The sequence below is a fragment of the Rattus norvegicus genome, chromosome 19, assembly GCF_021556685.1.
Source record: "Rattus norvegicus strain SHRSP/BbbUtx chromosome 19, alternate assembly SHRSP_T2T, whole genome shotgun sequence".
NCBI classification, from domain to species: domain Eukaryota; kingdom Metazoa; phylum Chordata; class Mammalia; order Rodentia; family Muridae; genus Rattus; species Rattus norvegicus.
In genome coordinates this window covers 66,275,090-66,287,994 of record NC_141552.1, presented here as the reverse complement: position 1 = coordinate 66,287,994, position 12,905 = coordinate 66,275,090, and the positions used below count along the sequence as shown (strand labels likewise).

Below are 12,905 nucleotides of genomic sequence, written 5' to 3'. Positions count from 1 at the left end.
AGAGATGGCTCAGCGGTTAAGAGCACTGACTGCTCTTCCAGAGGTCCTGAGTTCAATTCCCAGCAACCACATGGTGGCTCACAACCATCTGTAATGGGATCTGATGCCCTCTTCTTGTGTGTCTGAAGACAGCTACAGTGTACTCACATATAATAAATAAATCTTTAAAAAAAAGAAAAAGAAAAAGAGGTGTGATTATTTCAGCGCACACATTAGGGTTCCAGTACCTGGGGGGAAGAGGTGGGTGGATTTACTTGAATTTCAGGCCAGCCTCGTATGTCAGGTGGGTTATAATCACCTGTTAGTGCAGCCGGGGCATCTGACACCTCTGTCTCAGGCAGCAGCGTGCACATGTATGTGCCCATACAGAGACACGGATACACACACATAATTAAAAATACAATAAACTGGACAAAAACAATGTGTTCATCAGCTGGTCTAAAGTCACCTGCCTGTCTGGGGGACTCTGCTTCACCGACATTTCTATCACAGAGTACAGCTGTAGGGCAGGCTGATGGAGAGGGGGGGGCAGAGAGGAAGAAGGAGGAGGAGGAAGAAGAAGGAGCAGAAGAAAGGAGGAGGAGGAAGAAGGAGGAGGAGGAAGAAGGAGGGGGAGGAGGAGGGGGAGGAGGAAGAAGAGGAGGGGGACAACAGCTTGGTAGCTGAAGTCTCAGACCTAATGTTGTAACCGACCTCCTGGAAGCTAGCTTGATGTTTGCTGGCTCCTGGTGGCCCTGACTGCAGCCAGCACTAACAGACCAGCACACAGAAACTATGGGGGACTAAGCTGGTATCCGCGATGCCCTGAGCTCCTTGCTTCCTGGGTTAGTGGCCCTGCCTCACTGCCTGTCCAATAGTCTAAGGGCCAGGGAGGGTGAGCCACGCCCCGAGTCCAAGCACTAGGCAGCCATGAACTCTTTCTGTTCCCAGCTTCTGCTGCCTCAGGTTTTTCTGCTGGCCAGACACAGGAAATGAGACCTCCCTTCAAAGATATTTTCTTATTATCCATACAGGAAATAACACGTCAGTGTTGAAATGTTAAAAAGTTGATAAGCAAGCACATTTTTTTTTAAATTGAGCACCCAGACATAAACAACATTATCATTTTGTATTTATCCCTCTGGTTTTATTTTTAATGCAACAAAGCTTTCACTGGTTGATGGGGTTTTGTTTGTTGGTTGATTTTATAAAAGAAGTTTTTCCTTTCTTTTTCTCTTTTGTTTTGCTTTATGAGACAGGATCTCTCTATGTAGCCCTGGCTGTCCTGGAACTGTGTAGATCAGGCTATCCTCAGACTTACAGAGAAATCCATGTGTCTCTGTCTCCCAAGTGCTGGGATTAAATGTGTGTGCGTATGTGCCACCATGACTGGGTGTTTTCTTTTTTAAAAAGATTTTGAAATTTTTACATGTATGAGTATGTGTGTATGTGTGTGTGTGTGTGTATACATATATATATATATGTATATATATAATATATAGTGGAAATTTTTTTCTGGGGCACACAGGTGAAAGAATGTCTTGCAAAAGCAGACACTTTTTAAAAAAGATTTATTTATTTATTATATATGAGTACACTGTAGCTGTCTTCAGACACACCAGAAGAGAGCATCAGATCCCATTACAGATGGTTGTGAGCCACCAAGTGATTGCTGGGATTTGAACTCAGGACCTGAGGAAGAGCAGTCAGCGCCCTTAACCACTGAGCCATTTCTCCTAAAGCAGGCACTTGAAAGGACCCCACAGACAGTGGGGAGGGAGCATTGGTTTGGCTGCTCTGCCTCACTATTCTTGGCTAAAGGCACGCATGTATTGGTTTGCCTTACACAGGGTTGTTGAGCTCCTCTGTGGTGAAGCCACCATTGAGAGAAACGTGCCGAAGAATTTCTAGTGAGGTCCTGCGGCAGCTTGCTGCTTCTGCAGCCTCAGGCTGGTCGGAGAGCCTTGAGGTTTCTTCAGGATTGAACTATGGCTGCTGGTTCGTGTGTGTTGTCTGCCTGCCTAGAGGACTAAACTGTAGCTGCTGGTTCGTATTTGATGTTTGTTATGGGACTCAACTGCTGACAAGGAAGATTGAGCTCGACCCCAAAGAACTATTGCTAAACAGGTTCACTTACTCCATATCCTAATAACTTTTCTCTTCCACGCCTCTGGTGGGTGGTGGTCAAGAGGAAAGGTTAAACATTTATTAAAAGTAGGTAGGTTGCAGGGGGCTGGAGAGATGGCTCAGCAATTAAGAATGCTGACTGCTCTTCCAGAGGTCCTGAGTTCAATTTCAATTCCCAGAAACCACATCGTGGTTCATAACCATCTGTAACGGGATCTGATGCCCTCTTTTGGTGCATCTGAAGATAGCGACAGTGTACTTATAAAATAAATAAATCTTTAAAAATGTGTGTGTGTGAGTGTGTGTGTGTGAGTGTGTGAGTGTGTGAGTGTGTGTGAGTGTGTGTGAGTGTATGCGTGAGTGAGTATGTGAGTGTGTGTGTGAGTGTGTGTGTGTGTGTGTGTGTGTGTGTGTACCATTATGTCTAGTATGTCTGGAGGCAAGAAGAGTGTATTGGAGCCCCTAGAACTGGAGTTACAAACAGTTATGAACCACCATGTGAATGCTGGAGGCTGAATCTAGGTCCTCTGCAAGAGAAGCAAGTGTCATTGGGACCAAAACAATGGCTCAGGAGTTAAGAGACCGTCTACAAACTCACACCATTTGTAACTCCAGTCCCAGGGATCCCACGTTCTCTTCTGGCCTCCATGGGCACTGCTCCTATGTGGGGCACAGACACCCAGGCATGCAAAACACCTGTGCACATGAAAGCTTAAAATTAGATAAAGTAATTCCTTTCTAATTTAGATATAGTTACAAAACTGTAGGAAAGAATACAACAGAACCAATGTTTTGTGCGTTCTTTAAAAGGATTATTCATTTTTATGTTATGTGCATGCAAATTTAGCCCACATAAATGTGCACTGAACGTGTGCCTGCTGCCCTTGGAGGCCGGGAGATGGCATCAACTATCAAGGACCAAGTTACAGGTGGTTTGCACAAACCACAGCCATGTGGGTGCTGGGAACCCACCTCGGGTCCTCTGTAAGAACAAGTGCTCCTGGGGCTGGGGATTTAGCTCAGTGGTAGAGCGTTTACCTAGGAAGCGCAAGGCCCTGGGTTCGGTCCCCAGCTCCGAAAAAAAGAACCAAAAAAAAAAAAGAACAAGTGCTCCTAGGGGGTTGGGGATTTAGCTCAGTGGTAGAGCCCTTGCCTAGCAAGTGCAAGGCCCTGGGGTTTGGTCCCCAGCTCCGAAAAAAAAAAAACAAAACAAAGAACAAGTGCTCCTAACTACTGAGCCATCTCTCAAACTCCGTTATATTTTTTCCCAATGTTTTAGGTGGGCATCAGGACTATTGTTTATTTCATTGATTATTTGATAACTTCATACATGAATACTGTATTTACATCCCTCCCTCTCCCCTTCCAACTTCTCCTGTATCCTTCGACTTCCTCTGGAATGTTGGGATTACAAAGTGTGCACCACCATGTCCCGCTCCAATAGACAAATCTCACTTCATTGGACATCCCAGGAGGCTTGAGGACTACCCGTACTCGACCTTGTGAGAAGTTGTCTCTGAGCTGCCTTGATCCATGGAAATTGTGCGTGCGGGAGCATCTGTCTTATTGAGGGTTGAGCCTACGGGGGTCATTTTCATTTCAACTGCCACAGCAAGGTGGGGATTGATTTCTGTTATTGTATTTATTTGTGAGCAAAGGGGTGCAGGTATGGTGTCAAAGGACAATAGGTGGGTGTCAGTTCTCTCCAGCCACCATGTGGGTCCCGGGAATTGAATTCAGGCTGGCAGGCTTGGCAGCCACAGAGGCATCTCTCTGGTCCACTAATGGAATTTTTCAAAGGAAGCGTTCGTACTTCTGGCTGCAGCTCTCAATAACCGGGCTGGGACTCTGCTCTCTTCTTATCCTAAAAAGAGCTGATGTTTGTCTCCCTTTAGAAGTCTGCATGTCCTGAGGCCTCACTGACTGTGACAACACACCCCATGAGGTCCTGGGCAACTCGGTGAGATTCCTCAGTCACCTAGGGACTCACAACATGAGAGAGAGACAGAGACAGAGAGACAGAGACAGAGACAGAGAGACAGATGCACCACTCACAATGGGTTGGGGCTCCCCACCCACTTTGATCGCTAATTGAGAAAATGTCTTACAGCTGGATCTCCTAGAAGCTCCTTTCTCTGTGATGACTCTAGCTTGTGCCAAGTTCATACAAAACCAGCCAGTACAGGCCCTTTGACCAACAGAAGCAACCCTGAGCTCCTGACCACACCAACTAAATGTCTTCAGGCGGCAGCCACAAGCTTGTACCCCTTGCTACCTGTTTCTTCTGAGGCTTGTCTCAGGAGCCAAGGACATTCTCTGCAAACACCCTTCTCCTTTGTGGGCTCTCCCACTGTCCCCTAATCCACCGCTGATTTGACACCATCCTCAGCCCACACAGGCACACAAACTAAAGTAGCCCGATTTTCTGGGGGCCTTGATCTCCCAGAGGACAGGGTGGGGACTAGAGTTAAGTGTTTGCTACAAAAGGTAAAAAGGACAGGATGTCACACGGTGGCCACAAGGGGGCCCAGGAGCAGGGTTAGGAAGAGGGCAAGCCTGTTTGCTGAGTTTATTTACTGTCTGCCTGCGGGTGTGGTGAGCAGAGAGGCTAAGGCCACTGTGAAACAAACAAGACCTCCCTGACATTTAAGTCTACACTGTGCAGAGAAGAACCTGAGGGGCTAAAGAGATGGCTCAGCTGTTAAAGGCTGGGCTCACAACCAAAAATATAAGAGAAAGGGGTTGGGGATTTAGCTCAGCGGTAGAGCGCTTGCCTAGGAAGCGCAAGGCCCTGGGTTCGGTCCCCAGCTCCGAAAAAAAGAAAAAGAAAAAAAAAAAATACATATATATATGAGAGGAAACCGTGAACATACTACTTAGCTACTGACATGTAAAACTGCACCAAAACACAGCAGCCAGCACAATGCTTACTGTCTACTGTGCTGTCCCTGTGCAAGAAGAGCCTTGACTTGAGGTACAGGGACAGGCCTCTGCCACCCTGAGATACAGGGAAAGTCCTGCTTCCAGGATTCCCCAGTGGCCAGAATGGCTTGGTAAGGAATCTAAGAAGGAAAAGAGGAGGGAGGAAGAGACAAGGGGTAGCAACTGAGGTAGAAGAGGAGGAAAGAAGAGACAGAGGAGAGAGAAGACTCAGAGAGAGAAGGAAGGAGAGGGAGGAGAGAGGAGGGAATGGGGTTAGAGGTAGAAGAGTAGCAGAGAGCAGTCACTGCTATGGCATCATTTGACAGGATTGCTCCACCGGACTACTTAAAAAGCTAAGACCACTGGGCAAAACCATGGAGACCAGAGATGGTGCTGTGGCAGCCATGGCAGCGTGGGGCTAAGAGGCCAGCGGGAACAGAGTCCACAAGCTGCACATCAGGCGGAGCCTAGGTGATGGATATCCTGATCTTGGTCTCTCTTGACTTATCTGGAGCTTTGATGATATTCTTAGCAAGAGCCCTGCACTGATGTCTGGATGTCTCTCTCCTCTCTTTTCTGTCCTTTTCATCAATAACCTAGTTCCCCACCCCTCCCCTTCACAGATTTTTGGGGTGGAATGTTTTTCCATGAACCCGTTTTAAGGACAGACAGAAACAGTTTCTAAGATTTGAAATAAAATGTTGCTCTTTTTCTTTGTTTTTTGTATCTCTGGCTTTCCTGCCTCTTGAACTCGCTCTGTAGACCAGGCTGGCCTTGAACTCAGAGATCCACCTCCTTCTCTCTGAGATTAAAGGCGTGGGCCACCACCGTCCGACTGGCATACACTTCTTTTGTGTGCGTGAAGATGCTCAACCCAGGCTCTTGCTGATTTTATGTTGAGCTACATCCGTAGTCCTTTCCTGTAAGTTATGAGAGGAAAATGATTTCAACACCCAAAAGCCATTTTAAAAGATAAAAACCGGGATTGGGGATTTAGGTCAGTGGTAGAGTGCTTGCCTAGCAAGCACAAGGCCCTGGGTTTGGTCCCCAGCTCCGGAAAAAAAAAAAAAAGAAAGAAAAAAAAAACTTAAAAAAAAAAAAGATAAAAACCGGGCTGGAGAGAGGACTCAGCAGTTAAGAGCACTGACTGCTCTTCCAGAGGTCCTGAGTTCAAATCCCAGCAACCACATGGTGGCGCACAAACATCTGTAATGAGATCTGATGCCCTCTTCTGGTGTGTCTGAAGACGGCTACAGTGTACTTCCATATAATAAATCTTAGAAAAACAAAACTGGAGCTACTCATAAACTGTAGAGACATACACAAAAGAAAACCTTAGAATCAACCTATGTATCAACTTTACACACAAGAATGGCTTTCAGGGGTTGGGGATTTAGCTCAGTGGTAGAGGGCTTGCCTAGGAAGCGCAAGGCCCTGGGTTCGGTCCCCAGCTCCGGAAAAAAAAAAAAAAAGAAAAAAAGAAAAAAAAAAGAATGGATTTCAACTCAAAGTGACCACCCACCACCACCACTAGAGCTCTTAACCACTGAGCCAATCTCCAGCAACTTCTCAAGAGTCTTATACTGCAGTTCCAGGCTGATGTGATCACCTCCATGAGTACCTTCAGTCACCCAACCAGGCTTAGCTCACCTCTCAGCAGGTCTATCCATTCTAAATACTTTTAAAAAATTTATTTAATGTATATGACCACACTCGCTGTCTTCAGACACACCAGAGGAGGGCATTGAGGGCATCGGATTATGGATACTCAGTGGCTGTCTCAAAGCGGGTGAGAGGGAAACCAAAGTGGTTCATAGCTCCCATGGTACCAGAGCTGACCGGTAGAAGTTATTTGATTGCACAAATAACTCGGCCTCGGATTTCCCACATCTGGGGCTGGAGATGGTCTGGTGAGGTGACTAAGCACACTTGCTCTCACAGAGGACCACTTTTTTGCTAGACACCAGATCAGTGCACAGTACACCCACATACACTCAAGATGCCAAAAACGTCATTTTCCTGCAGGAGCAACTCCTGCCCCCTTGTGGACACTCGCAGGTGACCAAACCTAGCACTATTCCACTTGGTGTCCTGGAACTGGTAGGCGTGTAACCCAGGACCTTTCCAGATCACCTCAACCACTCAAATGTGGGACTAAAGACCCATTTAGAGTGCTTTCCAGTGGTTAACTGCTGCAGGGGACAAAGCAGGCACTGAGCACTGCTTGGACAAAAAAAACCCTCAGGCCCCCAAACCTCTCTGGGTTCTCCTTGCTGCCTCAGGCACAGAAAATGCTACACAAGCAGGGCAGAATAGGGGTTACATGGTTCTAAGTCATTGTTAGGGACAAACAAGTACCTAACCCTGGCAGTCACACCAGAAGAAAAAAATGCAGAACAAAATCCATGGGCCAGCCCTTCTCTAGGCTAAGGTAGATGAGCTCCTGATACAGCAGACAGCAGCCACCCCAAGGCAAGACCTGCTGACAGTGAAGAACTTTAGGGCACGGGAGCTCAAAGCTGGTGTCCACAGGCAGCCTCCCACCCCACCTCAGTTAACCAAGGCCCACAATGCTGAATCTCAACCCCATCCCTTAGGGATACCTTAACACAAGCCTGCAGAACACAGTTATGTGCAAAAAAGACACACAGAAACCCAGCTTTTTTGCTTTATGGAAAATTTATTACAACTCTCCAGCCGCGCATTATTTCTTCTTCTCAACGTCTTGCTCTGCGGCTTCTTTCGCCCTCTTTGCTCGGATGCCGAAGAGCCGGGCATTGGCTCGGGCCATGCGAAGGCTGGCGAAAGCCTTAAAGTTCTTCTCCTCTTCCGTGATGGCTCTGGCCTTCTCCTTTTTGTACACCTGGAAAGAGAACACAAGTCAAGACCACCCACACAACCTGTCCACAAGACCAACGCTGCCCCAGCCCTTGGGCACACGCAGAACCGCCCTCTAGGATTAAAAGTAAGTTACACTTCTATCTCCAGGGTTGAGATGGGAGGATCCCGAGTTGAAGCCACTCTGGATCAGCCGTGGCTGAGTATGAAACGTGAGAAAATAATTAAATGGCATGGCTTTAGTAATGACACAGAAGAACGAGCTTCAATGAGGAAATGCCTCGTAAGATAGGGCTTGCCTTTATCCCTAGCACTCAAAACAGGTGCAGGTGTGGGTTAGGGGCCAGCCTGGTCTACTGAGTGAGCAAAGGCTACAGAGAAATCCTGCTGTGTACAGGGATTAAACCTGTAGGGCCTTCTTTTAAGTCATTTACGTGGGAGAATGCACCCCACCCAGCACAGGGCCACCCCCAGCTGGTGGTTCTGGCCGCAGCAGCAGCAACTTCTCCCTGGGGCCTCACGTTCCTGGCCTGACTTTCTCTAAGGCCCAAGTGCAAGGAAAAACTTGCGTTTCATCGCAGCCACAGAGAGCACAATTCCCAAGCACCCAAGTAGGGAGTGCTAAGTTAATGCTTTAGGGACAGCAGCCCATCCTTTAAAATGTTGGGGTTAGCCCATGGTGGTGGCGAATGCCTTTAACCCCGCACATGGGAGGCAGACAGGATGTCTGAGCTCAAGGCCAGCTAGATGATATAAAGAAACACTTTCTCTCAAAGCAGAACAAACAAGACAAGGATTGGAAGGTTGCTCCCAAGGTAAGAGCTCTCCAGTGTCTGCAACATACACTTTACACCTGCCAATCACACAGAGACTACGTAAGCAGTGTCCACTCACATTCCGGATGGGCATCACAGGTCCTGTTAGCTGCGTGGCCAATTTAAGTTCTTCAGCCTGTTTTCAAGAGGAAGAAAAAGTTAAGTCCGCCTTCTTTCTCAGGCCTATTGCTTACAGACCCCATCGCCATGGCAACTACAGCTCCTCCAAAGAACACAGCAAACCCATCTTCTAATCCCACACCGACAAGACACCCACTGCTCCTTGTCACAGAACTCGTCACACTTTGAATATGGAGGTATCTTATGTACAGACACGTCCCTAGATGACCTGATGGGGCTGAAGGCTCTAGGACAGCAAATCAGGGCCCAAGTCAATGGCTTCCAACATTAACAAACGCGGAAAGTCCAGGGACGGCACAGTGGTTCCCACGGGATCTGCACACCTCACTTCCCCAGTGAGCTCTAATCTCCCACTGCTGCCAACTGTTAAGAGGCCGCACTGTCAACTCCGCAGAGCTGGGTCCAGGACCACAGACTTATCCGGTAACACCGAAGCAGAGCCCCACCGACGCCCCACAGCACTTACAGAACTGTCTCCCTTCTTCGGAGCAGAAGGCTTCCTGGGGAAAAGTATGAGCTTGGAGCGGTACTCCTTCAGGCGCTGCACGTTGGCCTGCAGTGACTCCGTGGATTTGTTTCGCCTCCTTGGGTCCACGGAGATGCCGATGGTGCGTGCCATTTTCTTGTGGATACCAGCCACCTGCCCAGACACAGCACCGGGTGAAACACCTCGAAGCACCGTCCCCCCACGCTAGCCTTGCCGAGAAAGCTCGTAGTCAGATGGAAAAGGGTTCAAAAGTACTTTCATCAAGACAGTACAGCGATTCCGGAGAATGTCATCATTCCACCGAGCCCGGGCGGACTGACACGGAGACCCTTCCCTGCCGCACTCACCCTGAGCTCCTCCAGGCTGAAGCCCCTGCCAGCCCGGACCTTGGTGTGGTATCTAACTGTAGGGCACCTCACGATGGGCCTGATGGGACCGGACGCGGGGCGAGGGGCGATGCGGCGCGCTTTCGCCTGCCGGGCCTTGCGTCTGCAGGGAGAACACGGGGTTACCTCTGTCCCGCACGCGTCCACGCTGGCGCCCCGCACTGGGACCCACGCGAGGCCCGCGCGACGCTCACCTGCGGATCTTGCGGGCCGGCTGGTTGAACCACGTGTCCACTCGCTGCTGCCAGTCCTTGTGGAAGTGGGGCTTCAGGATCATGCCATTCCGGCTGGGCGCCATGGCTGCCTAAGGCCGCGAGGGAGAGGAGGGCGGCAGGTGAAGGCCAGAGTCCCGAGCCCCCGCCCCGGGTCCTCCCGCCCCTGCCCTGGCTCCATGCTGTCGTCGCCTCGGCTCTTCCATGGCTGCCCGGGCAGCCTCTCTTCGCCGATGACAGCGGATGGAGAGCGATGGAGCCCGATGCAGCGCGATGGAACGGCCGGCGATAGAGACTCACCTCCTGTACAGGAGAACGGCCGAGCGGAAAGGATCGGGCACCGCAAAGCACCCTGGGGTTGTAGGGAGTCCGGGCCAATCCAAAACACCAATCAAAAGCAGGTGAAGAAGGAAATGACGTCACGCGAACCCGCCTACCGGCGGACCATCGCCTCTCTAGCCCTCTGGTTGGATGTTCTCACTGGTTCCGGGTTGGTAATTCTGGCGTGCTCAGAGGCGCAGGGCTAGACCTATGAATTCTACTCCTTAAAAATCTTTCTCCCTCCTAGATCTGGTGTTCTTCTCTTAAGAGGTGTGGTGTAAGTTGCTAAGATTTTCCTGGAACTCATGCTTCCCCAGAGCTGAGGCGTGCACCACCATTCCAGACTTTTTGTTGTCTTGAGGTTTTTATTTATTTTTACTTTATTTCTATGACTGCTTCCCTTTCTCCTGTCTGTGCGTCTGACCCCCTGGTACCGGAGTTACTGGGTGCTGAGAATTGAACTTCTGAAAGAACAAGCAGCCAGTGCTCGTAACTGCCGAGTCATTTCTCCAGCTGGATCCAAACTCCCCATTTACTTAGATCAACTCCTTGGAGGTCTGGTGTGACCAAATGCAAATACTGCATTCCTATCCATAAAGGCAGCCACGACAACAAAAGGAAGCAGCCAAAGCACCTGCACCTGTATGCCTATAACCCTGTCTTTTCCATTCCTCCCTCCCAATTACCAGGTTTCTTTCTGATAAAATCACTATAGAAGCTGTAGAAATGGGTCAGCAGTTAAGAGAGCTATAAATTTAAAAATCCACATTAAACCCGGGCCTGATGTCACAGGCCCATAACCAAAACTATTTTAGAAACTGAGACCGGACAATAGCAATTTCAATGCTTCTTGAGCAACTTAAAACTCTCTTTCAAAATAAAAAACGAAGGGCTGGCAAGATGATCAGAGGGTTGAAGGTACTTGTTGCCACCGAGTCTGACCATTTGATTCCTGGGACCCACGTGGTAGAAGAAAACTGAGGTCCCCAAGTTGTCTGCTGAGCTACCTATGTGCACCATGATATTCTGTCTCTCTCTCTCTCTTACACACACACACACACACACACACACACACACACACACACACGAAAAATATAATAATGAAGAGGGCTGATGTAATTCTTGTCTATTGGATGAATCTAAATTCAATCCTCAGCGGGGGTGGGGGGCAGTGTGTGTGTGTGTGTAAATCAGAAATTGATGTTGAACCATCTTCCCAGCACAGAGAAAATGTCTGTGGGAACGGAAGGGAGGTTGTGATCTCGTTTCTCTCGTTACCAAGGACACAGAGGTGAAGAGTTGTGCAAAGACTTGGCTGGTGCAGTTGTTCAAGCTCTAGCTACAGTTCCTGGTCTCTTGGGCAGAGAACTCTGCAGGCACTAATCCGCCCAAGAGCTTCTTGGATAACACCCTTGCCCAAGAGGCATGCTGTGCACAGGCTTGCATTGTCTTGCACATCGAGCCCCAGCTGCTTATGGCTGTGATGTGCTCATCACTCTGGGGCAAGCTGCTCCTGCAGTAGCCCCTCCCCTCCCGGTGGGTGCTTACTGAAATTCAGGTGTTTGGGAGTGTCAGAAAAAAACCCTAGCCTAATCCAGTAGTAAGCCACACACATACAAACACACACTTTTTTTTCCTAAAGATTTTTGTTTATATGAGTACACTGCAGCTGTCTTCAGACACATACCATGGGATTATGAGCCACCATGTGGTTGCTGGGAATTGAACTCAGGACCTCTGGAAAAGCAGTCAGTGCTCTTAACTGCTGAGCCCATCCATCTCTCCAGCCCTTTTTTTCTTAAGGCAGGGTCTTTCTTGTGTAGCCCTGGCTGTCCTGGCTCACTCTGTAGACCAGGCTGGCCTTGAGCTCAGCAATCCCCTTGCCTCTGCCAGCAATAAGCTTTCTTTCATTTATAATCTGAAACTCCTTTAGTCATATAACCTTGATTCTTTTTTATTTTTTTTTAAGATTTATTTATTATATATATATATATATAAGTACACTGTAGCTGTCTTCAGATACACCAGAAGAGGCCATCGGATCTCTTTACAGATGGTTGTGAGCCACCATGTAGTTGCTGGGAATTGAACTCATGACCTCTGGAAGAGCAGTCGGGTACTCTTAACCACTGAACCATCTCTCCAGCCCCTTTTTTGATTTTTAAAGATTACTAATTTAATATGTATGTGTGAGAGCCTGCAGGAGTTAAGTGTGCCACGTGTCTTCATGAGCTCAGAGACCAGAAGAGAGCACTGGATCCCTTAGAACTAGAGTTACACAGGTGGCTGTGAGGTGCCGTATAGGTGCTGGGAATTGAACCTTGGGATCCTTCTGCAAAAGCTCTAAGTGCTCTTAACTACTGAGCCATAACTTTCTGTCAGGTAGCAGTGTTTTTGGATTTGGTGGTACACATCGATTATCCTAGCAACCAGAAGACAGAAAGAGGAGGATCACTGGGAGCACCAGCAAGGGTTAATCAGGACCTGGTCTCCAAAAAACAGAAATTAGGGCCGGAAAGGTGGTTCAGTGTTTAAGAGCATTTACTTGTTCTTGCAAAGGACCTATGTTTGATGACCAACAACCACAGTGTGGTCACAACCATAGCTGTAGTTCTAGGGGATCCTGTGCTCTCTCCTGACATCCAAGGGCAGTAAGCACTTGCATAGTAGTACCAAG

The 12,905-nt window shown here is 48.6% G+C and overlaps 1 protein-coding gene and 1 non-coding gene across 2 annotated transcripts; both read right to left on the bottom strand.

Annotated features, from left to right (window-relative positions):
- Positions 1 to 7,688: 7,688 nt before the first annotated feature.
- On the bottom strand, positions 7,689 to 10,251 carry Rpl13 (ribosomal protein L13). Its single transcript, NM_031101.2, has 6 exons — positions 10,208 to 10,251; positions 9,890 to 9,999; positions 9,657 to 9,798; positions 9,289 to 9,462; positions 8,761 to 8,817; positions 7,689 to 7,891 (listed from the first exon to the last, which is right to left on the bottom strand). Exons 2-6 carry the CDS (start codon positions 9,991 to 9,993, stop codon positions 7,733 to 7,735), a joined length of 636 nt encoding a protein of 211 aa, NP_112363.2. The 5' UTR covers positions 9,994 to 9,999; positions 10,208 to 10,251; the 3' UTR covers positions 7,689 to 7,732.
- Positions 9,522 to 9,604, bottom strand: Snord68 (small nucleolar RNA, C/D box 68). Its single transcript, XR_015644475.1, has one exon. It is a non-coding gene; the product is annotated as a small nucleolar RNA MBII-202 (small nucleolar RNA).
- Positions 10,252 to 12,905: the final 2,654 nt, after the last annotated feature.